The sequence below is a fragment of the Symsagittifera roscoffensis genome, chromosome 3 (assembly GCF_963678635.1).
Source record: "Symsagittifera roscoffensis chromosome 3, txSymRosc1.1, whole genome shotgun sequence".
NCBI classification, from domain to species: Eukaryota; Metazoa; Xenacoelomorpha; order Acoela; family Convolutidae; genus Symsagittifera; species Symsagittifera roscoffensis.
In genome coordinates, this window is record NC_087064.1 from 50,797,174 (window position 1) to 50,823,477 (window position 26,304).

General features: G+C 35.3%; 1 protein-coding gene across 3 annotated transcripts in view; it reads left to right on the top strand.

Moving 5' to 3' along the window:
• Positions 1–26,304, top strand: part of LOC134842774 (protein C-mannosyl-transferase DPY19L1-like) — a 100,655-nt gene extending 74,351 nt beyond the window's left edge. The window contains exons 4-17 of one of the 3 annotated variants that reach the window (XM_063859257.1): positions 11,458–11,545; positions 11,732–11,869; positions 20,506–20,629; positions 21,186–21,429; positions 21,757–21,961; positions 23,124–23,210; positions 23,297–23,356; positions 23,445–23,525; positions 23,733–23,834; positions 24,049–24,192; positions 24,516–24,641; positions 25,039–25,231; positions 25,547–25,772; positions 25,940–26,303. In XM_063859257.1, the coding sequence (XP_063715327.1) occupies positions 11,458–11,545; positions 11,732–11,869; positions 20,506–20,629; positions 21,186–21,429; positions 21,757–21,961; positions 23,124–23,210; positions 23,297–23,356; positions 23,445–23,525; positions 23,733–23,834; positions 24,049–24,192; positions 24,516–24,641; positions 25,039–25,231; positions 25,547–25,772; positions 25,940–26,084 (1,963 nt within the window). In that variant the 3' untranslated portion in view covers positions 26,085–26,303. Of the gene's footprint in view, positions 1–11,457; positions 11,546–11,731; positions 11,870–20,505; positions 20,630–21,185; positions 21,430–21,756; positions 21,962–23,123; positions 23,211–23,296; positions 23,357–23,444; positions 23,526–23,732; positions 23,835–24,048; positions 24,193–24,515; positions 24,642–25,038; positions 25,232–25,546; positions 25,773–25,939 lie in introns of all 3 variants that reach the window. The other 2 variants (XM_063859259.1, XM_063859258.1) reach the window with 2 other exon arrangements.

Here is a 26,304-nt window from a genome sequence, read left to right on the forward strand (position 1 = left end):
AGAAAATGAAACATCACCCCGACTAGAATGCAAATATGCAGTAAAAACTGACGTTGAACAATCACAGATAAACAATCTACAACACTTCCCACTTTATTTAGATTGTCAAAATAATCACTATGAAGTTGACCTACTTGGAACATCAACTTTTAAACCAATCCCATATTCACAATGGATAAAAAATAACACCCAACAAAAAAGAATAAAACACCCGCCTAAAAAAGACCATTTTCCACTAATTGAAAAAGAAAATTTAACTGATAAAATAAACTTATCAGGACCACAAACAAACGATTCAAAATACACAATAAATCAAGTTTTTGACCTCCATGACCCACTTGATACAATACCCTTATCTAAATTAGAAATTGAAAACATTTTTCTCCCCCCAACAGAAACAATTACAATTTCAACACTGAAACAATATCAAAATCTTGACCCAGTAATTCGACAACTAAAATCATGGCACAAATATAAAACTAAACCCGTCAAGGCAAATACAACTATTTTAGGAAATAAAACACTCCTCCGATATTTTCGAAAATTCAATAATACAACAATTAACGAAAACACAGACCTTCTAGAATACAAATTAAATGAATCTACAGTTTCCTGTCTCCCTTTAAGTATGATTCTCATAGCTTTTAATATTTCACATACACAAAATATTAAAGGACACTCTGGATCAGAGAAAACATATTCAAATTTTATACAAAACTTTTATTTCCCAAATGCACCAATTTGGATAAAAATACTATGCAATGATTGTATAGTATGCCAACTAAATAAACCTTACCCAAATCAAAAACAAATAGCACAAAAACAAGATTTTAAAGGACAAAGTTTGTACTTTAACCATCGCATCTCATTTGATACTAAAGGACCAATTTCACCCTCATCAGAAGGAAACTCCTACATTATGGTAATTGTTGACGCATTTACACATTATGTAGCACTTAACCCAGTACCACATTGTAACGCATATTATGCTTACACAACGCTTTATGAACACTGGATAGCAAAATTCGGACTACCAGAAATTTTAGTTACAGACAACGGTACAGAATTCATAAATAATGAAATCATCACACTATGTCATCTATATAACATCAAACACAAACCACGTACATCTCACGCACCTTGGACAAACGGCTTAGTCGAAGGTATGAACCGTTCATTACAAGAATATCTCAGATGTATCATCAATGGAAATGATACAAAATACACCGAATGGTCAGCAGATGTAAAATTATTTCGCTTAGCATATAATTCACAAATTACGACAACTCTAGGAATGTCACCATATGAAATGGTTTTTAACCAAAAGCCACGCAAACCAATAATGTTTACAGCAAACTCTCATAAAAACGCACAAGGTTATTGTCAACCAAATAAAGACTCAATTTGTTATAACCTACCATTACATACACACGATGAAGATCATTTTCATCACCCACAAATTCTTAAATTAGCCTCCGGTACACACACCGAATGGATTTTAAACAGAGATAAAAAACACAATGAAATTTACCAAAAAGTAACAAAAAAGTTGTTACAAAGGCAAAATATTAATGAACAAATAAATTCACGCTTTACACCAGCCTCCGATTTAAAAATTGGAACATTTGTTTTAATACCCAATTTTAATACTCAAAAAGGAATTTCAAAAAAATTACAACCCCTTCGTAAAGGACCATACCAAATAATTGCAAAACCCACTGATGTCACATATAAAATCACCGACTCAGACAAAAAAGAAATCATTCAACACCGAAATAACCTATTACCTTATTATCCAAAAGAATACGCACTCCGCGAACTAACTCAATTATACTCTTTTACAGGTTTACAAGTTATTCAAAATGACCCACATACGGAAAATACAACAAAGGAACAAAAAGATGTTCACCTCAAAAACCAAATAACAAAATCAACCACCACAAAAAATAACACAAAAAATCTAGATCAAAATACATATCAAAAAGAAAGAAAAAATAGAAAAATGACAGAACAAATAATACCCCAAGAACAAATCAACAAATCAGAACATAGAGAGTCTTCACGACTTAGAAATCAACCACGTAAAAATTATAAATTATTCATCCCACAATCTAAAATATTAAAGAAAGTTGAATTTCAAAAACAACTTTAATTCTACATTTAATAATCCTTGCACCTCTGAAACATTTTACACTTTCACTTTTCAAGATAACATGCCGACAAACACGCAGCGATTCTAGTTCAAAATTAGCCAATAGGATTCATCCAATCCGTCACCTTCTATAACTTTAACACAAACCAACTAGACGAAAAATATTAAACTCCAGGCATATCTATAACTATAACTCTACGACCTCCAGGTCAAAAATAAGCAAACCACTCCAACTTGACAACTAAAATAAATATCACCATAATATCATAACCCTCCCTTATCTAATAAACCAAAGATCAACAATATTTCCCCAACTCAGACCTCAAATATCCCCCAAACAAATATGTTAAATTAGCCTAAAGTAAAAGAACGACCATTTTATTTAGCCTAAAGTATAAAAATCTCAAAAATACCCCAGATCATTTGACAAATGAAAATAAAGACAAAGAAGACCTCCCGATCACCATAAAAATTGCCCCCAACAATTTTTTACAAAACTCAACCCACTTGTCAAAAAACTAATAAATAATCCGACCACACTTGAAAATTGCCCCAAACAACAAAAAAATATTCGATCACGAAGTCATTTCTTAAATGCTCTTCTATCAAACAGTCACTAAAATTATCACAAACCTCAAACAATTTTTTACGATACTTGAAACTTTCATAATATTTCTTTTTGATATCCTTGAATCTTTTCTAATAATCTTAATCATTTTTTGTAATATTTTTTTAATTTTCTACACTATATTCGAACTATTTCTCCAACTTTCAAAAACCCTTGATTATATCCACAGGTACGATTCATACAACTTGTCTAAATGATACGAACTATTTTCAGTAGAACTGATATTTTTCTAATATTTGTAATTTTTCATAACATTTCTATCATCCCTCATTTTGACCATATGCAAATGTATAAAGAAAGCAATCATCACATTCGCTCTAGCAACAATCCTCCTAATTCTTTTCTTAGAAGAATACTATAATAAACATAAACTTTTTCACTAAAAGAATAGACCAAAAAGCTATCAAAAATTGCTACCCAACAGTCACAAAGTCAGTCTTCACCGACATCATCCCAAGATAACCCATCAACACCTTCCACTACCCAAAATCCTCAAACATCTACACGAATTTCCTTTCAAGATAACCCATACACTTTTGAAGAACGACACGCTCGTTTATCTGAACCACTAGAACCAGTTCAACGACAAGCACCTTTGAGTGAACCAACATATAACTTATACCCAACACTACCACAAGAATTAAGTAGAATAAGAAATCCTAGTCAAAACCAAAATACAGTCGAAATAAATAGACAAATTATACATCCTCGACGAAACAGAAATTTTCAAACACCCCGAGTTCATTTTGATATACCTCAATCCCCATCACAAAACACTCCAGAAAACCCCATTGGTATATTACCAGAAACCCCTACGCTTCTTTCACAACGTAGCACCTCAAGCCTACCATCAGATTACTTAGGTTCAACACCAACATCTGAACAAATACGTGAAAATCCCTTTAACCCCCCAAACCAGGCATCACGACTACCATATTGGACAACACATTCATTTACACAAGGTGAACTAAATTTAGTCAATGATCCAATAGATATTTCTACGGATACAACAACATCCTCATCACTACCAGAAACATTATCACTACCATCAACACCATCAATAAGCCAGATTTCACCACCACCTTTTAACTTAAATTTCCCAAATAATCTCGACGCTAGATATCGAGAACAATCATCAACAAATATCCCTTTAAGACTAGATTGGAATACATTTACAGCACCTCCACCATTATTTGGACAACATCTAGAAAGTAATCGCCTTCGCAACTGGGCACTTAATAGATTACAATACCGACAAGACATTCACGACGATATCCGTGATCACAATATCCAAATACTCCAACAAAACAGTTTACAATTAAAGTTTGAAATCACAGTTAAATTAAACAACATTACTCAACATCCCTACCCATTAAATCCACCAAACATAACAGCTCAATCACTACCACCACCATTTATAACCACTGAAGTAATATATAAATACGACAGATATACCAAAAAGACAATTGGTTACATCACATTTTATAATCCATACTCAGGATTATCATACACATGTATATTCTAAAATTATTAATTTTTCTCCAACTCCTTTTTCTAGTAATCTCAAATCAAAACATAAACCCTTCTCCCCGCACAGGACCACAAGATTTATTAGTAACACATTACGATTGTGAAGAAACCGAACAAAAAACACTACACAAGTATGCAATAAATCAAGTATCACAATGCGAAACAGAACCCCAAGCCATAGAAACTACAAATGTAATAGCAACACTTTATTCAAAAGCCCGAGCAACAACAGTTACAGGATATAAATTCACAGCAACATTTTCTGAAAAGAAAGTACATTGTTCACAAGTCTCAAAAGGAAATAAAAACCGACTTGACCATGAATCATTCTACCAGAGTAATATAGAACGACTTTTACATCTCAATCCCGAAGATTGTAAAAACGAGTTACTCCGACTAAACATCACAAAAAATAAAAACACAGATAGAAAGTTAGTAAATTTCCAAGTTTTTTCAGATTCTGTACATCAAGCAGAACTTGAAAGATATCAAGGACATATAAAATTAGATGAAAAGTACCCATATAACGGCGCACACGGACGATTAACCTATGACATGCACGATAAACACTGGATACCACACATTGGTATAAATAACCCATCAAACTGCAAAGCAGACACAAAAAACAAAGGATACCAAGAGATCATGTTTTTCGATTGGAAAATACAACTCGAAAAAATACAACTCACACGAGATTTATCAGACAACACAATGATCTATCAAGGAATTAGATTACCTTGTAAAAACGACCAAGGTTATTGCGACCCTACAACAAGAACACAAGCAACAATTGTTTGGTTCCCCGAAGACACATGTACAACATTTCAAGTAGCAAAAATACACGCTCGTATGATAAAATTTCACGAAAAATATTTTATACAATCAATACCATATGAACAAGTAAATCCATTACGAAAAATAAGTTCTAATTTTAGAAACATTCATAATAAAGAAAACAAATTAACACGATTTCAAATATATCAAGAAACAGAACTTGCATGTAAATACAGAAACCCACTTCACAAAACACAATACTCCGAAATATTAGTTGAATACGAAAATGGATTCGACATGACCACTGGAAAAATAAAATATGACCCATACGCCACAAGTCATCCCCTAAATGAAGGAACATCATATATACCTGTTAATTTTCAAAAGAATACAGGTCAACCTGGTGGACATTTAAAGCCCCAAGACGATCAAAGCACACGTTTACAAGAACTATCACTAATGAATAGTACATATTTCGGTAATATCCACTATGATATTCACTTAGATATGAAACTAGACTACACGATTAGCCGAATTTTTCAAGAAATGTCACTCTCTGAATTAGAAACACTACACCAACTATGCGAATTAGAAAGAACACAAATATTACAATCACTTGCACTAGCAGTATTAAAAATACCCTACGCAGGATATTTACTATCAGGAAATAGATCAAATTTTTTAGACTATGAAGGAAACATCTTATGGTTTTATACTTGTACTAAAAAAGTATCACCACTATACGTTTTTGAAGATAAACGATGCTATAAAAGAATCCCTATCTTTTATAAGAATAAAGTACATTTCGTTGACACACTTTCACGAAGAACCTATTTCTGGGATACCGCAGTCCCATGTGGATCAGAAAATAGCCACAATGTAGTACAACTAAACCCTGATGAAGATAAATATTACCTTCTCACCCCATATCCCACATTAATGCAATCACTCAAAAAATTTTCACCAGAAAGCATTCGCGCTATCGCTCGAAACCCAAATATAGACTTACAATCAATAGGAATATACTCAAAATCAGATATTCAACATCACATTAGAACACAACAATTCCAAGAATTATTAACACAAATGGACACAATACAAAGACAATCAATTGACCAAAACTTACGCAAACTTGCCGAAACCGCAGGATTTGCAGACATCTATACGCAAGACTATAGCGGATATTTTAAAGACATTAAAGATTATATATATCTAAACGGTGAAAAATACCGTCCCCAAGATATATCACCTATCAATATTTTTAGCTTTGTTACACTCAAGAATGAGATTCTTGATTTTCTAGGATGGCCCTACTACATCTTAGAAAAACTGACTATTTTATACGCAATGTTTAACTTTATTGGATTTCTTTTTTCACTCTTAAAAGGAATCTATAACACATGTGCTATACACACACAAGTCAATAGACAAGCAAGTGTAGCACGCATACTATTTGCAGGATTTTTTGGAATCTTTTCTACATCTATAAACAAAATTCTTTTAGACGCACAAATAAAAGAATATAACACAAAAATAGCAACAAGACAGAACACATACAACGAAGAACATAACAATGTAGACACAACGCCAACAGCACCACAGTTACCACCCCTACCACATAACCATCCATTATCCCTAGTCCCACGTAATTTTCGAAATTTAGCCATAACACATAATCAAAATTTTAGACCAACCATATCACAAAGTCCCATCCAACATATAATGCCACACCACTCACAAGATGAAAATACTTATGAACAAATTATAGAACAACCCCATACCACCGCTTTTCAGTCTCAAAATAATAATTTTTTTAGCCCACGATGAGCCGACAACTTGGATCCCTACACCGATCAAATTCCCACCCAACCAACCTCACCACTCCAATCCCAATAATACCACTTTTTGCTTTTCCGCCACCCGATTTCCCCACCAGTAATGTAACATCCGGCATGAATTCCGATACTAATTCACACATCTCAGTTTTATACTCCATCTCACAACTCAATAACCCGAATATTGAAACCCCCGATGAATTTGCCGACTCTGAACCATCTCCATCAAATAATTTTCACACCAATTCCTCAAATTTTTCCCAACCCCCTTTTCAACCCATACTACCAAATAACCCTGTCCCAACCAATTCTACACCCTCTTATGCTTCCCAAGTCACTCCAACCTACTCCTCACTTCACTCAGACCAATCATCTCATTCTCCAGACACCCCCCGAATCTCCCCAGAACTAGATAATTTCATTACCCTACAACAACAACCCTACCACCTTGACACCCCAACCATAAACCAAATCTCATCCACAATAGATTCATCCAACCCTCCTACCCCTACACCCTCTTCAATTTATACCGAATCATTAGCACCATCATCCACATCTACTGAATCTTCACTCAGCACTAATAGAGCTTACCGCACTTTTAAAAGAAAGTTCCCCAACCATCCTTTCCCAGCGAAACCAGGAACAGCCCGTGAATATATCAACCATCCAAAACACACTAACACAAAAGAATTTTTAGCTATCACCTTACCCTCATTTCCACAATACACCTTAAACACCCCTCACGACACTAACGAGACACGTAACTTTGTAGACGAACACGTTTTAATGCCTACCCTTCCTTGGACCTCATATTATCATTTTACTAATCCCCTTTGCTTACCTTTATCTAACACTCACATCGATATAGAACGAAATAAGGACATGCTATATCGACTCACTACACCACTAACACCTAGACAATTTACTTACATTGGATATAAAAAATCACTAAAGACACACACTGCACCCCGAGCTAATGAATATACACTAGAATATTACGATCATAACATCATCAGAACTAACCAAGATCAATTCTTAGACGACGATCGCTTCGCTAACCCACAAATCACCGAGAAATTTTTCATTAAAACACCATATGTATTTACACTAAATATCTTCGATCGCAAGTTTGACCACATTATTTCAGAAGCACAAACAGACACACAAGCCTACGAAAGTTTTAAAGAACGCTTCCAAATATTTTCACTAACCTTTCATTTCCTTGCACCACATGAAAGAGATTTGCACTGCTCACTCGATATTATGTTGCGCACTAAACAAACACACACATATACTTATTATCGTTTCATCCAAAATCACTTTGACCTACACACTCCCTCCAGACAACCACACCATCGTTTTCAATTCATCAATTCCAAATACACCTCACCATTCTTTCTTAACTTCACATATTGCATTAAAGATACTAACCTTCATGGTATTCTTCGAAATTATGATCCCATAACCCAAATGTATATTTTTTGTCCCATCACCAAGACCTTCAACGCAGAAGAATCCCGACCCTTCCTTATCCCACACGAGTTTGTACAACCTATAGAAATCCCCATTTTAGAATTCATCCATAACACTAAATTCAATCACAAATTATATAATCTAATCCAAAACACACCTTATGAATTTGCAGTTGGCACTGAAGAACTAACCACCATTAAAGCACTTCAATTGCTTTGCGCCACTACTTCAAACTAAAAATATCATCCGCATTTTAGCTAAATTACTAACAACTTTAGATCTCATCCACGACATCTTCCCCCACGGTTTCTTCCCCGACGACTAACAGGTAAGTATGAATTATACATATTACTAACTAATTAAAATATTAGAACCATTCTTTATCCATGTTTTCTTTAGAATTTTAGCCTTCATCCAACGATCATCTGAAAAATTCACAAAAGAAAAATAAAAAATAGCAAACTTCTTCAAAACTGTTGAAAACCCTATTAAATTTTTGCACCAACAATTAAATAAATATAATACCAATGCAGTAATTTAATTTATAAATTTTTCCCCCACAAGCAGTAAATCTAAAAATGATGAAAATTTGTAACTTAACTTTTCCCCAACAACTAGCAGTAAAATTAAAAATTCTATGTAATAAATTGATAAAACGAAAATGCAGTACTAACCTTTTGATATTTCCATTCATTCGCACAAACATTATCCACACTCGCACAGCTCGCCCACGAAGAATTGTTTAAAATAATGAATTTCAGTTTCAAGCTTTCACACTCGATAACTCTAACACAAGATAACACGTTTCAAACTTTCCTTTAACCCGGTTGGAAAGGAATTATACACTAAACAACACTAACCAACGCAGCTTACTAAACACCACAAATCATAGAATAACAGCATGACTAAGAAAAGGAAACCAACGGTACCCAAACCGGATTAACCCAGTTTAAAACTGGATATTTTATTCTTTTGAAGACTATTATAAAGTCTAAGAAAGAAATAATAAAACACAAAAAAGTCGAAAGACAAACCCATACCACAAACAATTTGATTTTTGAAAAAAGGACACAACCAACAAGACATAAGAAAAACCACAACAAACCCAACATAAAACGTTGTCACATAACAGGACCTCTCACAAAAACCGCATGCAATCATACTCCCACTCCTGGCCTAACCCACCAGGAAGGACGTCCTGAGCATGCTCTATAGCCGGCCTAACCCACCGCGCTACATCACGCTTTGTGACCACACTCCTATTTTTAATAAGAGCTACTCAAGGGTGAGTAACTCTTCAAAATAACTGAACTAAAACAAAAAGCTTTTGTGAAAACAACTAACCAAAATCATAATTAAAAAACATTAAACTAATAAAAGTTTTATAAAATGTAAATTATATTATGCAATATATAGATCAGCATACAACACCAAAGACGAACATCCAAAGACAAAATGAACCCACTACACTCGAAAAAGAATGGCCAACCACAATCAATATGCCGCCCACAATCACAACTCAAAGGATTTAGAGTACGACTTGACTTCGCAGAAAAGGACTTCATTGAACTAGAACAATGACCACCTCGATGTTCAAGTATACGTACAGATCCGAGTAACCAGGCATCCCCTCCACGCACAATCTCCACGCCATTCCCAGACAAGGTCAAACACAAAGAAGTTCTCACCAATGAAACAGAAAAACCTGACATAGCCAACCATTCTGAAATCAGATTTGAGTTTGTTGCGAAAACCCAGTCGTTGTCTTGAAGAAGACACAACGATTGAATCTGGGACTTCTCTAATAAGAAAACCCAGAAGAAATAAGATGTTCGCCAAATACCAACGTCCATCATCCATCCTTTGAATTGCAGAAAGACTATTCTAAAAAACTCTGTAAAACCCGGATGGGTGGAACCTGATCTAAACTACATTTTATGATTGGATAAATTAGATATTTTACCAATGTAAAGTATTTAATATTAACCAATCATGATCCATCTGACTAACAATCCACTTATTTGTAAGTTCTGAAATTACTTGTAATTTCAGCACCAGAGAGATTTGAATTTAACTTAGAAGTTAGTTGAACTCTCCCGAGTACTTCAGCAGCCGCAATAAACCAGTATACCCTAGATCTATTGAGCCTAGCAGAGACTAGTTAAACAACCTGAGACTAGATAGTATAAGAGTAAGATTAGGATCGGTATTAGACTAAGAAGTTGCACGAATCTATCCGGCCGAAAATAAGATAGCGTGACGAGCAGACGGTGTACCCTATCCGAAATTACTCTATGAGTTATACACTTCGGTCCTAACTCAGAATAAAGCGAGCGAGCAGTCTTGTTCTAATTTACTTAAAAGCTTACAATACCTGAATATAAAACGTTAAAAGTTAGTTTTACTTGAGTAACGTTAGTTTACTTTGAGTATTTTACCGCATTTTTGGAATCAAGCATTTTTGGAATCAAAAATTCAAAAAACACCAAAAAAGTTTTGAAATTTCTTTTTGATTTATTTTTTCGTTTTTTTAATTTTTCTGCAAAAATTGTTTTTCCATTTGCTCATTTTACTATGACTGTCGGATATACCTAATCCGCAGGTTTTTCTTCAGCACGTTTTATCACACCACGCCGAAAAAAAAGCGACAATAATTTGAAAAAAAAAATTGTTGTTTTGTTTTAAGACAATGGTCGGAACATTCTGTGCTATTTATTTGCACAATAACCGGATTCCTTGTTTCTATCTGAATTAGCAATGCTCCATTTGATTACAGTATCAATTTCAGATGTGATTGTTGTGTTTCACATCTGTTGCGATGGTAGTGTTGACATTTTGTGTTGTAATGTGCTATTGATTTCAATATCGTAACTGTACTGTAATAGTTTCGGTTCTTTCTCATTATAGACCTCCACCCATATTATAGCTCCCCCATAATAGTAAATCACTGTGAAGAGGAGCTTTTTAAATGTTTATCAATCTGGGGGGCTATAATGGGAAAGACCCAAAGTATCGGCACATCTGGTGAACAAAATGACGTTTGTTTCAATCTTGTTTGTGTTTAGACATGTGTTGTACACGCTATTCGAGAATGCCAAGCATTTTTCTCATCTGTCTCAGTTGGAAAGAGAGATGATGTACAGGACTGAAATGGTTAGTACTCTAGGAACTTTTAATACTAGTCGGACGAGAATTGGTCAATCAAAGAATTGCTTAAATTTTCTTCTTGGTCTTCAGAATGTTTCATGACTTAATAAACGCCTAAAGGTCAAATGACTTATTGAAATATAAGTTCCAGAGATATCTCGCTATTGATTCGGAAGAGTTGACGTGTTGCAGGGCTTGTATTACTCGTACTTCAAGTCAATGATAGAGGCACCCACTGTCGCAGAGGGCATTCGGTCGATGACTCACGACAACCTCACAGAGTACCCCACAACAATCAACGCACTACAGAGATTCAACCTTTTGCCAGAGGTTATTTGATATTATTTTGTGATTATTTGACTTGCCATTATTTTGTTTCTGGAGTGGTAGATAAGGGTGAAACTAATCTTCGTAAAATTGGGAATTACAATAATAATAACACTTGCGATTAGCAAGCGTTATCAAACTTGAGTAAAGACTTTTTTCCTGTTATCAACTTGTTTAACAGAATCACCTCTTGAATAACTTGTATATCGGAGCATAATAAATTCAAACTTTAATGCGTTCCCGGCCAGCTTAGCCTGGAGGTAACTAATATGTCTGGGGTGGCAAAAATCCTGGGTTCAAATCTGACGTCTTTAATGTTGCATTTAGTGTTTGTTTCACTCCTACAATTTGTAATTTTTTCTTACCTTGACTTCGTATTTCCTTCTTTGTTTTTTTTAGTTTCGCTAAAAAATTCCTCGGCCCAATTTTTTTCGGCCGATTTTTCACCGCCTTAATGACCTAATTTTGGGTTGTTTCAAGGGAAACACTAGTTCTCTCCTCTCCGCACTTTTCAAGTTGGTTGTATGTTTACCAATCCGTTAGTTGAAATTTCTTGTTTTTTTATTATGGAAAATTTATTGGAAATTTATTTATCAGAAACTTTTGCTGATTTTCAAAAAGTGGTATCGATTGGAAGATTCCAACTCCCTGTTTGCCTGTATACTCCCATTAGAGTATCTTTTTACTTGATCCCTCTGTCTACAGCCTTCGAAAAAGTCTGTAGGGTAATATTTGACTCATATTGTGGATTTTTTTCGCTTTCTGGAAACCGATCCCTCTCAAGTCTGAATTTTTGATTTCAATGGAAAGAATGGTTTTGAACAGCTCCCTGCATGAGCGGCTAGGCTCAATTTTTTTTACACATTAAGTTATGGTCCTCGGAATAGTCAAATTTCTGATTTTTGACCATTTTATGAATCGAAAACTAGCCTCTCAAATCTGATATTGTGGGTTCAATGGTGCTAACGGGTAGTAAAAAGCTCCACCTGCATTATCATTTGCGGCCACTCACAAATATTTTTACGCAAGAAGTCATCGCCCTCGGAAAAGTCTTTTTTTTTTAAATTTTTTATCGTTTTTTATTTAACTTTGAATTATTTCGATTACTACTCTGCCAGATCTTAGATTTTGGCCTTAGCTGAAAGTAAGCGTTGCGAGAAGCTCATTTGCTGATGCAATTTTTCCCGAATTATTCTGACACCCAATTTTATGGCCCTCGGAAAAGTCAAAGTTTTGAGTTTTGACCGTTTTTTTTAAAGTTTCTGATTTTCTTGAGAGTTACTGTCGCAAATCTCAGATTTTGGGTTCAATCGAAGTTAGAGATAGAGCAAATATCTTCTGCATCAGCGGCTACAACCTATTTTTCAAACAAAAAGCTATGACTCTCGGAAATGTCAAAATTTTGATTTGTTGACTGTTGGAACTATCCTGTCAAATCCGATGTCATAGGTTTAATCGAAACAACAGCTTGTTGAAAGCGTGCCTTTAAACTGGCTATGTCCAGTTTGTTTCAAAAAAAGTTATAGCCTTCAAAGAAGTCGAAGTTTTGAAAAAGTGACAGTTTTTTGGAAGCTCTTTGACTTTACGCGAAAAATACCGCGCCAATTTTCAGGTTGTGTTCAATCGAGAAGCCCGGTTTTGGGAATCCTCTCTGCCTAAGCGGCTAAAAGCTGCTTTTGCAGAAAAAGTTTGTGGATTTTGGAAATATTTTTGATCGGTGCTTAGAACGTTTGACTGTTTTAAGATTTGAATTTTCTAAAAATTTACGCAATCAAATCTGAGGTGCAAACTTCAATTGAGAGAACCGGTTGCGATAATGGGCGGCGACTCCCTAATTTTTTTAAGAGAAATTTTATCTTCTTGGGAAAATTGATTGTCAATTTTTTTTACTCCTCTCACTTATTTTAGTAGAGAAATAACTATGGTTTTGGGCAAAGTCCAATTTTTGATTTCACATTTTTGTACCGCATCAGTATAGGCATTTCATTCAATTTCAAACACGTATCTCCAGGTTTAGCTGGGTCCCTAGTTGTTTTTTTTATCAAGACATACAAAAATTTTGGTCAGAATTTAGACATACGAAGAGTTTGGTTTAAAAAAATTTCGGAATAATTTCAAGTTAATTAATTTCGCGAGATTTTCAAATGCATAATTTATACACATTTTCATTTTATACGGTACAATTTGTTTTCTGCAAATTTTGTGTGGTTGACTTTAGTTTCTTCCATTCAAATTATGCTAAATTTGTGTGAGTGACAAGGAACAATTTTTGGTTTTTGTGGTTCTGAAGCTCTTGCCGCTTTTTGCTTGTATTTGCTGAATTGCAGCTCAGGCTCAATTTAAAAACTTGGCACAAATTTGGGTCTAAGTTTTGATCTTTCATGTTTTAACAGTGTCATCGGCAAACAAATTTATTATTGAGTTAATCTGAGCTCAAATTTGCTTTTTAAGTGAAGAAAATATGGAACCTCGGACAGAACATTGTGCTACTGCTTTTGATTTTTTCCAAGATTCGAATGGTCGTTGCAGAAAATGCAGTTTGCTTTATTTCAGTTAAGTATGTCATTATCTATAAAGAAAGAAAAGAAAGAAAGAATTTATTTTCTCGATTGGTAAATACATTGACAAAATTAAAGTAATTTATCATTTATATACAATCGAGAGGGACAGCAAACGAGACCATGCGGTCTACCAACAGCTGCCCTTTAGTATAACATCAATAGTAAACAGCATTATGGAAGAAAAATAAATTTGAAAAAAAAAGTGAAAGAAAAGAAAGAGAAATTGCGAACATAAAAAGGCCATATTTTCTGCATTTTAATGGTGTGCGCGTGTGATCTCTAGTGAATTATACCTATGACCTGTCTCTCAACCATGAATATCAAAACATTTTTTTTTTAATTTTCTAAAAATTTTCTAAGTTTTTTCTGAAAAAATTTTTAGTGAGAAAAAATTCAAAAAATCACAAAAATCGTTATATCTCCTGAACTAAAAGGCTCCAGAGCATCATTTTTTTCGTCAAGAATCGCAATATATAGTTGGTGGTCTTGCAGCATTTACCCAAGGTATTCGTAGTTAAACATTTTAAAAATTAAATACTAAAGATGTCAGCTCGTTGTTATTTAATAGGTATCCATTTTTGAATTCATGATAATAACATTTAACTTTTTCAATGTTCGCATTTTCGATATCATTTAGAAGTAAACCCCTTGTTCTGAGAATATTATAAAGCCTAGATCCCCGATACGCCAATGAGTGTTTTTCGAATAGTCTTTTCCTAAATGTTTCTTTTAGCATGTTTAGTTTTCCCCTACGGGTTTCGCGTAATGGATTTTCAAATTCAAATAAATTATTCAAAAAACTTTTGCTATGAAGTTTATTAATCGATCGCAGCACGAATTTCAGTAATTCATAGACATGGAGCTCATGGACTGTTAGTATTTGATGTTTAATGAAAATGTCTTCGGAGTGGTCCCTACGATTTCTGAAAAATATTAATTTTAGAATCTTTTTCTGAAGCATAAAAATCGGCAGCAAAAATGAGTAGCTGCAACAACCGTAGACCAGAAAACCATATTGGATTGTTGTTGTGATGTTACTACGATAGTACTCTAAGAGCTGATGCCTAGGTGCGTAATAGCGTAGCTTGGAAATAATGCCCGATTGCTTGGCTAATCGCATTTTTAAATTGTCTATATGCGAAACGAACGATAATTTGGAGTCAATGTATACACCCAGATATTTAATCACGGGTTCTTTCTTAATGTTACAGTTATTTAATTGAAAGATCATTGAGTTGGAAGTCTTATTTGCATTAAGCCAGTAGTTCAGTTTGATAATGTCCTCTTCAACCCGAAGATTTATTTGACCAATTGCTGTGACATTTGTATCATCGGCAAAAAGGACAATTTCTGTTGAATTGCATGCATGAGTTTGGTCATTAATATATATAAGAAATAGTAACGGACCTAAAATAGATCCTTGAGGGACACCACATTTATTAGTCAACCATTTTGAAGAAATTCCCTTAACTTCTACACGTTGAATTCTTTCATTTAGATATGATCTAAACCATTTATGCGCATTTCCTCTGATACCGTATGATTCAAGTTTTTGTAACAGAATATTATGTTCTATTGTGTCGAAGGCTTTTTTCAGATCAAAAAAGAAACTAATTATGCTTTTATTGCCATGGGAACGCATTTTTTCAGTAAAATCAACTAGTGCAACGACAGTACTGTGTTTTGAAATAAAACCAAACTGCCTACAATAAATTAGTGAGAATTTTTCTAGATAATTATAAATTCTTGTGTACATGGCTCTCTCAAAGATTTTACTCCACACTATTAGGAGAGATATTGGTCTGTAATTGTTTTCTACAACTCTTGATCCACTTTTATGCATAGGGATAACTTTCGCTCTTTTTAATCTATCTGGAAAAATGCCCTGTATAAAGGAGATGTTAATTAAAGAAGCTAAATAAGGAATGGTTGCTGGTGCCGGTATTTTAACTAATTTGTTGTTTATATTGTCGTCTCCCGATGAAGATTTATTATCAAGATTGTCGATGATTTTTTTCACTTCACATTCTGTAACAGGATATAGAAAAACCGACTGCTCAGCCTGATTAAGAGATGGCAATGGTAAGTAATCTAAATTTTTCTTAAGCTCTGTGCCTATAGCTGAGAAGAAATTATTAAATCTCTCAGCAATATCAAATGTTGACGGAGCTTCCTTGTGCTGCAGACAGGATTCAAGCACTGGAACACTTGCATCTTTAGTATTTTTTCCACTTAAATCATTGAGTAGTTTATATGTTTGTCTTGAGTCTCCTATACATGCTGTAAATTTCTTATTATAGTATTTTCTTTTCGCCGATTTAATTTCTTTTTCTAACTTAGATCTTAAGTTTTTAAAATTTTCTAATAATATCTGATTTATTGGATTACTTTTCCATAAACGGTGGGCTCTATTTCTTTTGGTGCGTAAATTTTTTAACATATTGTTGAACCACTTTGGTTTTTGGAACTCAGGTTTTCTGTTTATTCTCATGGGTGCAAAGTAAGTTGTAATCTTGTTGAAAGCCGCAGAAAAACTGTTAAAGGATTCCGATGGATTAGTAGAATGACATATTTGTATATTATCACTTAGCTCAGTATGTAAAGCGTTTATATACATATCTGATTTATGCTTGCTTTTAATAAATTGTAGGTCACGAAATAAACGATTTTCTCGATTTATTAAATATGGAAGAGTCCATTGCAAGAGGATAAGGAAATGATCCGAGAAGTTTTGGTATTCGAGGACTTGGTGGTCTGTTTCGGTTAAATTTTGATAAAAGAAATGATCTAGACATGTATTTGTTGTATCAGTAACTCTTGTTCGTTTGGTATCGCCAAGTTCAAACCATTTCGAAAAAATGCAATTCAGGTAGTTGTTAGATAGTTGATTAACTTTTGAAATGTCAATATTAAAATCGCCATAGATAACAAAGGGAATCGAGGGTGAGGAGTTATCTTCCAAAAATTATTCAAGTTGATCAATAAATGTTAATTTGTTTATTCTAGGAGGGTTGTATAATACGGCTATTTTAAACTGGTAGTTACTTTTTTCAATTGACACAAGGGTGCATTCATCGATGCTCGTGGTAGTTTGTTTTAGGAGCTTGAAATCTTCACGTATTTGTATCATTACACCACCTCCACGGCTTTTTCTGTTACATGTTACAAACTTATTATAGCCATCAATGAGATAGCATTTACTGTCATCGTTTTCTGTTAGCCATGTTTCTGATAGACATAAAATAGAAGGAGGAGACTCAAAACTGTATACTAGTGCTTCCAATTCACTTAGATGACCTTTCAAAGAGCGAACGTTTATATGTAGCACTGAAATTTTAGGTTCCGGAGGGAGACTCCGATTGATAGAAAACACCAGTAAAGCAACTCATAACATCATTGACTGAATATTTAAGCAAATCCCCGCCTTCGTAGAGCCCGGTTATTTTCTTTATGTAATTGTCATTTTTCATCTGATAGAAAAGAGTTCCCTCTCTTGACCAAGCCGAAGCAATACGGTTGTCTCCTTTCATCAGTTTAAGAAAGTTGAGTCTCGCCTTAGTGAGGTCCTCGAATATCTTTATATCTTTCGTGCTTTCTTTCTCGTTTAATTGACGCTTCTTTTTTTAGAATTTCAACCTTGGCAACTCGCCAACAAAAACGAACAATGATGGGTTTGGATTTTCCCCCGACCTGGCAGACGATGCGCGATCGATATATCATGTTGGGTGATATTTGCACCGATGCTTTTGGCAATGTTCACTACTTTATTGGCAGTATCAGCATTAGATTCGTGGTTTCCTTCTTCGCTGGCTACACCGATAATTCGCAGGTTTTCCCTTCTGGTGTAACTCTCTACTAACTCGGTTTCACAAAGACTTTTCAGGTTCCACCGTCCTTCTTGTAAACATAATTGGCTTTTGACTTCTGTGAAAACTTGTTTCTTCGTATCACTCGTAGCGTCATCCATCATGGCCTTCATCACTTCTTTCATCTCCTGTTTTAGTTTGGCAAACTTAGTTGGAATGATATCGTTAATCGATGCTCTGATGGTTGTCTCGATTAATTGCAATAAGTTGGTGTCAGCTGGGTTTTGTTGTTCGATGGGACTTAGAACCCCGCAACCTCGTTTGTTGCAAGCCTTTGGAATGGGTGTCTGTCCTTGGAATTTGAGCATAGGGATATTTTCCGTGGCGTCTACTTCTAATTGGACTTCAGCTGGAGTGTTCGGAATTTGGGGCGTAGTTTGATTGATCATCGGTCCCGCTGTTTGATTGAACATGAGTCATGATCATTTACAGCTTCTGAAACTATTTAATAAGTTTATCACAACAACTAGGTAAGCAAGGATGTTGCAACCGGGTACTTGGCTTTTTTTCTGTATCAACGGCAATCATTATCAACTGTTCAATCTCAACTGATGATTTTATAACTTGTTCATCGCATTGGTTGGATATGTTGTATACTAGAGTTCTCGCGAAATAATTTTTTCCGTGTAAAAAATATTCGGTTGGTTTTTGGCGCTGGAGGTCGGCCGGCCTTAATTTTGTACGCTGATTTTTTTATGTTTTTTAAAATTAATTCGTTGATATTATTTGAAAATGATTGAACCCTTAAAATAAATTTCGAACTATTTGAAAGTAACTACACAGGCCTTCCTCAATTAAATTGAAAAAGTTACACCTGAAAAAAGTTTCTTGAACAACTCTAGTAGAAACCTTATTTTAAACTTTGGTTGGGCAACCGGCTGTTCTGTTTGGTGCAGCTAATTGATTTTGTGAGTGGTTGCCTAGTTTTTTGTTTACTTTTCTGGTATCCGGTTTTTCGTCTACAGCTGATTGTTTTTTGTTTTCATTGCTTTCTAGCTTAAATTGTTTGGTAAGGTAGCCGGTTTATTTGATGTGCCTGGTATTAAGCAAGCATTAAGTGCTATCAAATCCAAAAAAGTAGTACTGAAATTGGTGTAGACTTCGTGAAGAAACGCAATAGCTATCTTCGAATAACTAACTCAGAATTAGTTCAATCAAACAGCTTTTTACAGTTTACTGTTTGTACTAATTTTATTTTTGTCCTTATCCTTTTTTCCCAATCTATATGTGTTTTTGCTCTCTTATAGTCAAGCGGTTTCTCATCTCCGTTTGTTTTCGCTATGTTTTTTGTTCGCACCCTCTAAAGGATACAAAATTCGTGGAGTAGAGAAAGAGTGCGATAAAAAAAACACACAGAGAAAAGAGAAAAGATACGGAGATGTGAAATCGCTTGCCTTTAAGAGAGAAAAAACAGATATAGGTTGGAAAAAAGGATATGGACAAAAATTAAAACAGTACAAGCTGTAAAAAGCTGTTTGATTGAATTAATTTTGGGTTAGTTATTCGTTTTCTTTTTTGTGTGTCAGATTATTGAGCTTTTTGATGTCACTTTGATATTTGATATAAACAAAACTTCCCTCCCGTCTTTAGACTTGTACAGAACGCTTCTATTACAGTTCCTTTTTGATGTTATACATGCTGTACTGTCATCCTCTCCCTTCAAGTTGCTTCCTCAGGTGGTAGAAGTTTGTCTATTTACGTTTGACGTCCATGTAATGGGTTTTTTCATTGCAATTTTTCCTTCTGCCGTACACTGTTTCTAGCTTATAATCTGCAGATTAATAAGGATTCCATTCTTGTGATTGAAATATGTGAATTTAATTATCACTGCAGGCATCAACCCATATGAAAGATGCCCGCCGCTTCGTAAAATATGGAATGATTTTAAATTGCCAATATCAAAACACGCAATTGTCAAAAGTAAAGCAAGATGAACAATCTGGCACTTGGAAAAATAAGCCAGCTTTTAAAATTAACTCGCTACCAGATTCATCATTGTGGTCTTTCCCAGTATAGTCCCAACGAATTTTGTGACAAAAAATTATGGCCCCCAGTCCAACTCTGTTGTTTTATCATTATGGTTGCTATAATTCGCCAGGGGTTAAAAGGGCAAAGACCCTATTTTTTGTAACTGGACTTCACAAATGTTGTGCAATATCGAACAAGTTTTTCAGTTAGTTCTGATTTTATTTCTTGTTGATACTGCTTCCAGATTCTGGTGGGTCTACTGTACAAGGTATATCTGGGGTGGTGTGATGTGGTTTCGTGTCCCTTCAATCAGATCTGCTTCAGAGTCAACAGAGGACAAGCGCTACCTCCGGTCACCTCATGCGAAGGTTAAAAATAACTTCAAATATTTGTTAATTCGTGTCTGTTTATTTACACCGTAACGCGATAATTTCGTTGTGTCGGTTGAATAATTGTTCGTTCTACAAGGGTTATATCCGTGGGTTAAAACTCGTAAGCTGATAGTTCTGAAATAATGAAAAAATCTTCATTTTTCCAAGGAAGCAGTTTTACATGAAAATTGAGAGACTCATGTAGATGATTAAGATGAGTCTCATTTTTCATGTAAATTTGCCTCCTTGCAAAAATAGAGATTTAAATCATCTTTTCAGAACTGTCATCTTACGAGTTTTAATACACGGATGCAACCTTTGCAGAGCAAACACACCTACGGAGCAACTTATGAGGGACTGATGAGAATAACAAACAACCAACTAGACAATTAAACAAATTCTTTTTACCTGACGCCAGAAGAATTGCGATATCGAATAGAACACAACGGTAATTCTTTAGAACGTGCACGAATGAATCGCATGCACTCGTTCTGCGTAAAAACATGCCTGACAAGCCAACAACATACCTACTGACGATGTTCTACTTCATTAGGTCTCGGTGTGCCGATCTATTTCTACACGCACTCTGCTTTCGAACTGAATGCCCTCCTGGCTCCTCTGACATTCATGATCGCAGCAGTGGTGACTGGTAGTGTAGGGGCAGGAGTGGTAGCTGCTCTTGCCTTCCTGTACAACTTCGGGGAGGCCACCAGAGTCATGTGGACTCCACCTCTGAGGGAGACGTGGACTTTCCCCATCATTCATCTACACCTCTTTCTCGTCACTTGCATGCTCAAGTATGTTTTTTTTTATTGGCAGAAGTTTTATCGGAACTTTGGATGCATATTTAAATTATTTATTTGGTCCTAATGTTTTCGAGTGATCTTTGCGTTTCATCTGTAAAAACAGCCATTCCAGTCAATCAAATTTTCAAAAAAGTTCTATGGTATAGAAGATGAGATCGTGATAAATGTTCATTTAAGACTAAAACGAAGCAATTACTACTTCTTGAATACTTATCAAGTGCGAAGAAGTAAAGCTTGACTATGCGATGACATCGGGCTTTTTGAGAGAATTATTCCTATATTGAGATTTAGGCTAAAAAAACCAGTCATTTTTTGCAGATTCGAACGACAACTTGGATCTCTAACATGGTCTAAGGGGTCTCTCCTCTGCCAACTGGGAATTTTCATCACTACCTTCTACAGTGTTGCCTCATGGCAGTTCTGTCATTTCAACTTATCAGTTTTCATCATTGCAGTCTCGGCCCTCTTCGCTCTCCAGCTGATCAGCCAGACAACATTCCTCAGATTCTTAATTCCCACCACGGTATGATTTACTTTTTTAAATTAAGGAGATGTGATTCAAAAAAATGATGATAAAATATTCGTCTTTGTATGAGCATGAGAGATTTAATCGACCAGGAAATTGTTATAAAGTGGCTAAGAAAAAAGTTATTTCTGTAGAAAAAAAGCAAAAACGAGATGTTAACAAATGATCAAAAGAACCGTATCGCAGTAAAGAAAATAAAAGAAGCAGGGTTGGATCGAGGAGGGATAGTGGCAGAGTTTCAAACAAAATTCTGAAAAATTTGTCGACCTTTTTTCAGGTCGACCAGATTGGTTTTCCGAGCGCTCCTAATTCACGGCAAAGACCCTAATTTGACCAAATTTTCTACGCAGCAAACAAACTTTTGAAAAGAAAACAAAAAAGACGTTCGTAGAATTGTTTAACCCATCCCCCCTCCCCTCCCCCCACATAACTTGAATCTGTTATTGAAAATCAGTAATCTTTCGTTGCAAAACGTAAACAAAAGAAGATTGCTACTTCGCAAAATTAGCATCATCATTTCTACGTTATGGTTATTAAGAGTCGATGAAGCTCCGTTTTTCCTCAGTATAAAATTAATTTTGGATGAATACAAAGAAATTAAAGTTTTCTTTTCGTTCATGTAGTTTTTCAGGCAGTATTTTATGTTCGCCTAAAATATTTAGCAGCCCTGTTCAATTAAGACAGACAGAGAATTTTTTGAGAATTTCCTTTAAACTTTTTATAGATGTTGCATTGGACTTTCTGGTTCTCTAAGAAAACTTGTTTTAAAACATTGTCAAAAAAATGGAAACATTCAACGAGTTCAAAGATGTAGACAACTTTTCAGAAGCTTGTAAATATAAAGCTCATGAACACTTAAATTTATATTTTGAAAAAATTCCTTATAAAAGCTCTCGTATTTACGCTTGAAGCAAATCAATCCAACAATTGGATTCATGATGGAAAAGTGTGCAGTCATAAACGAGAAGACCGTACTGAATTTTGGGTCGAATATTTCAGATATAGTAATTGAAAAGGACAGCACCAGGAACACAACGCCTCCTTGTCGTCCTAATTTTGATTTAATTTTTTTTGTTGTACAATACAACCAAATAATCTTACAGAAACAATCGAAAGTAGAAACACGATATTGTTTAAGTAACAAAATGCACGTTTTCAGCTCGGCTTTGGCTCGCTTCTGTCGCTGATGCATGAAAACAAAATGATGTTGACGTCGACAATGCTTATGACTATAGCCTCTTCATGGGTAAGTGGATCCAGTTTACTAGCTGGAATCATTCGCTTACCTTTTCTATGTTTGCTTTTATAATTTTTTCTTTACCTTTTTTCTAGATTTTGTTAGCGTTCCAACGTCAACAATCGCAGAAAGTTTTGGAATCTTTGCTTTATAGGGTAAGTTTTCATCAACTTTTTGTAAAGTCTCATTTATTGATAGATTTTTATCTTGTGAGATAAGAGTCTTGGACAAGTTTCCGTTTAGATGGTGGCTCCGTTTTGTGTACTGGTCAACTCTGTGATTCTGAAATCAATGGTCACAAATCTGCTCAACATATCAGACGAGGTAACGTAAAAATCAATCTGTAAGAATTGTTTATGCTGTAGGATTAAAGATGTTTAAATTTTAGTTCGAGCAAAAATCAGGCTTTCTAAGAAATAGTTTGCCCACTGACAGAATCGAATGTCAATCCATTTCTAAAGAATATACATTTAGTTATAGCAGGGCATGTAATTATTTCTTCGGAATATTTCACTTGTGCTTTATTTCTAGATGCATATCCTGAACATTCTGAAGAGTAAGTTCACGGACTTCAGGGACTTCCACACTCTCCTATACCTCTGCGCTAAGGAGTTCGACTTCATCGGAGTGGGGGTGAGTCAGCGTCAGAAGTTTTTCCTTTTCAGCATGTATTTAAATTCGCTAATGAACGTTGAGTCTAGCCGTGGATAATTTAAGCAAGTGTAGAGAATCTGTCAATCAAGTAAATGTAATGACAAGAAGAGTTTTGAAACACGAATTAACTTCCAGTTCATCACGCGAAAGTCCATAAAGAGAAGAAGTTGAGTTTAGTTATGTACTGTTTTAGTACTTTGAACTGATGACAGCGTCCGCCGTGCTTCCCATGGCTCTGATTGCATCGCTTTTGATTGTCATACAGCTCTTTGTGTCCATGTTCTGTGCTGGAGAAAAAAGGCAACAGTTGTTCGGAGTTTCATTTCAACTCAAACCGGTAATCGCGACAAGCCTCTTAAAGAGTTAGAAAGGTACCCTTCCGCATCCTTAAATCTAGATCAATTTCTTTATTTAAAAAATGATAGAAAGTTTTATTTAGTAACATGGATGCGAATACAGTAATATGTTGCACATGCACTGTTTTTACTCCTTGAATTTCTGTTCCTATTTCATCCAAAAAATGCATCATTAGACTGTGAAAACAAGTTTCATTAACCAAGGAAGTTGTATAAATTCGTGCATGTAGAGTGTTAGCTAGAGAGACGGCCCCCATAGATGTAAGAGACAAAATCAAAACAGATTGAGAAGTGCATTTTGCAGGAGGATTTACTGCAGCTTCTGCTGTTCATTGGCTATGGACTGATGGCAGTGCTGATCATGAGACTGAAACTGTTCTTCACTCCTCATCTGTGCATCATGGCTTCATTCTGTCTACTGCCTCCAATAGTAACATCTTGTGCTTTTCAGTGGCGTGCGCAGAATGTTTTTTGACGGGAATAGATTTTTCCGGGAAAAAAATGTGGACCTGTATTAAGAATATTTTTTCATGATAAATGCCTTTCAGAGAACTTTTTCAAAGGTTTTGACCAAAAAAAAGTTCTTCGGCGCTTGAGAATTTGAGGAATTCATTTGATTAAAGAAGTTAAAATAGTTTTGTAAAAATACAGAAGCTTCTGTTTGTTGTGCCGAGTGAAATCACAATAGAGATGAATTACGAAAGTTAGATTGTCGTCTGATAGAAAAATTGTGGTTATGAAAACAATTTTGGGCAATGATCTGCGTTAAATGGTGTCTCAATTCATCGCAGATGGCAATAGTACATTGATGTATCGCTGTGTGCTAGGTGAATATGTGCAAAGCTGTGGTTCCAAAAGTGCCCTTAGGTTACGTGAGACTGAGTATGCTGGGTGTTGCTGTCTTGACAATGTCCTGTAACGGGTATCCGAATCTGAACAAAGCCATGAGTAGACAGGGAGAGTACAATGACCCTGAGTTGGAACAGCTGCTCAATTGGATCATGGACAACACAGGCAAAGGTAAATTTTGTTAACTAGTACCATATGGATTAACTGGTCAGTTTTGCAATGGAACCCCAGGTAAACTTAGACAAAGAGCTACAGCCAGCAAAAGTAGAAACGTTATTTAGACTAGTACCGAGCTTCCAGACCACGCTCTTCTTGTGGCTTACATGAAACAAGGACATTAATAGAAAATCACAATAAGTTGAATGTAAATCGTCTCCAATTAACATTGAAAAACTGATATAATACAGCTAACTTGAGGGAAACTTGTATGTGATTGAAGTCATTGAAAGAATTGAATTGTATTATTTCAAATCTTGAATGTTTTAGAGGACTCGTTCGCGGGCTCTATGTCCACTATGGCCACGATCCGCCTCACAACAGGCAGACCCATAGTCAACCACCCCCACTACGAGGACTCCCTGGCGAGGGAGAGGAACAAACAGGTGTACAGGGCATTTGCCAGATTCGCCCCTGAAGACATACACGCCACTATGCACGCACTTCAGGCCAAGTATCTGCTGCTGGAAGTGGGCTGGTGCTGGGCGAAGAGACCGTAAGTCAATGATGGATATTCAATCCCAGTTGTGTGAACAGTAAAAGAGTTATTACCTTGGTGGTTAGAAAAGGTTCTTAAATATTAATATTGTGAAAACCATTTAACAACGCGCTGAAAACTACGTGAGCATAACACTACGTGTCAAATTGTGATTTGTTTTGCAGGGTAGGTTGTTCGATAGCCGAAGCCTTTGACTATGAATACCCGCATTTGAAGGGCAGACAGGCCACCTGTATAGCGATGCGTACAAACCCGCACCCATTTCGAACTGTCTTCCAGAACAGTGCCTTCGTACTCCTGAAAACTTAGATGTTCACAGACAAAAACGGGCAGTGCAATTTATTTATTCATAAATTACTTATATGTAAAAAACAGTGTCTGTAGTCAAGAGTAAATCAATGTATATAATATAGTAAAATGTTATTTCGCTTTTTGTAAGCTTTGGTTTTGAAAATAGAGTTATTGTCGTCTCAGATAATGTTTCTCGATGTAAGAAAAGTAGGCAGGCCGATGCATAAATCTGCTGTTA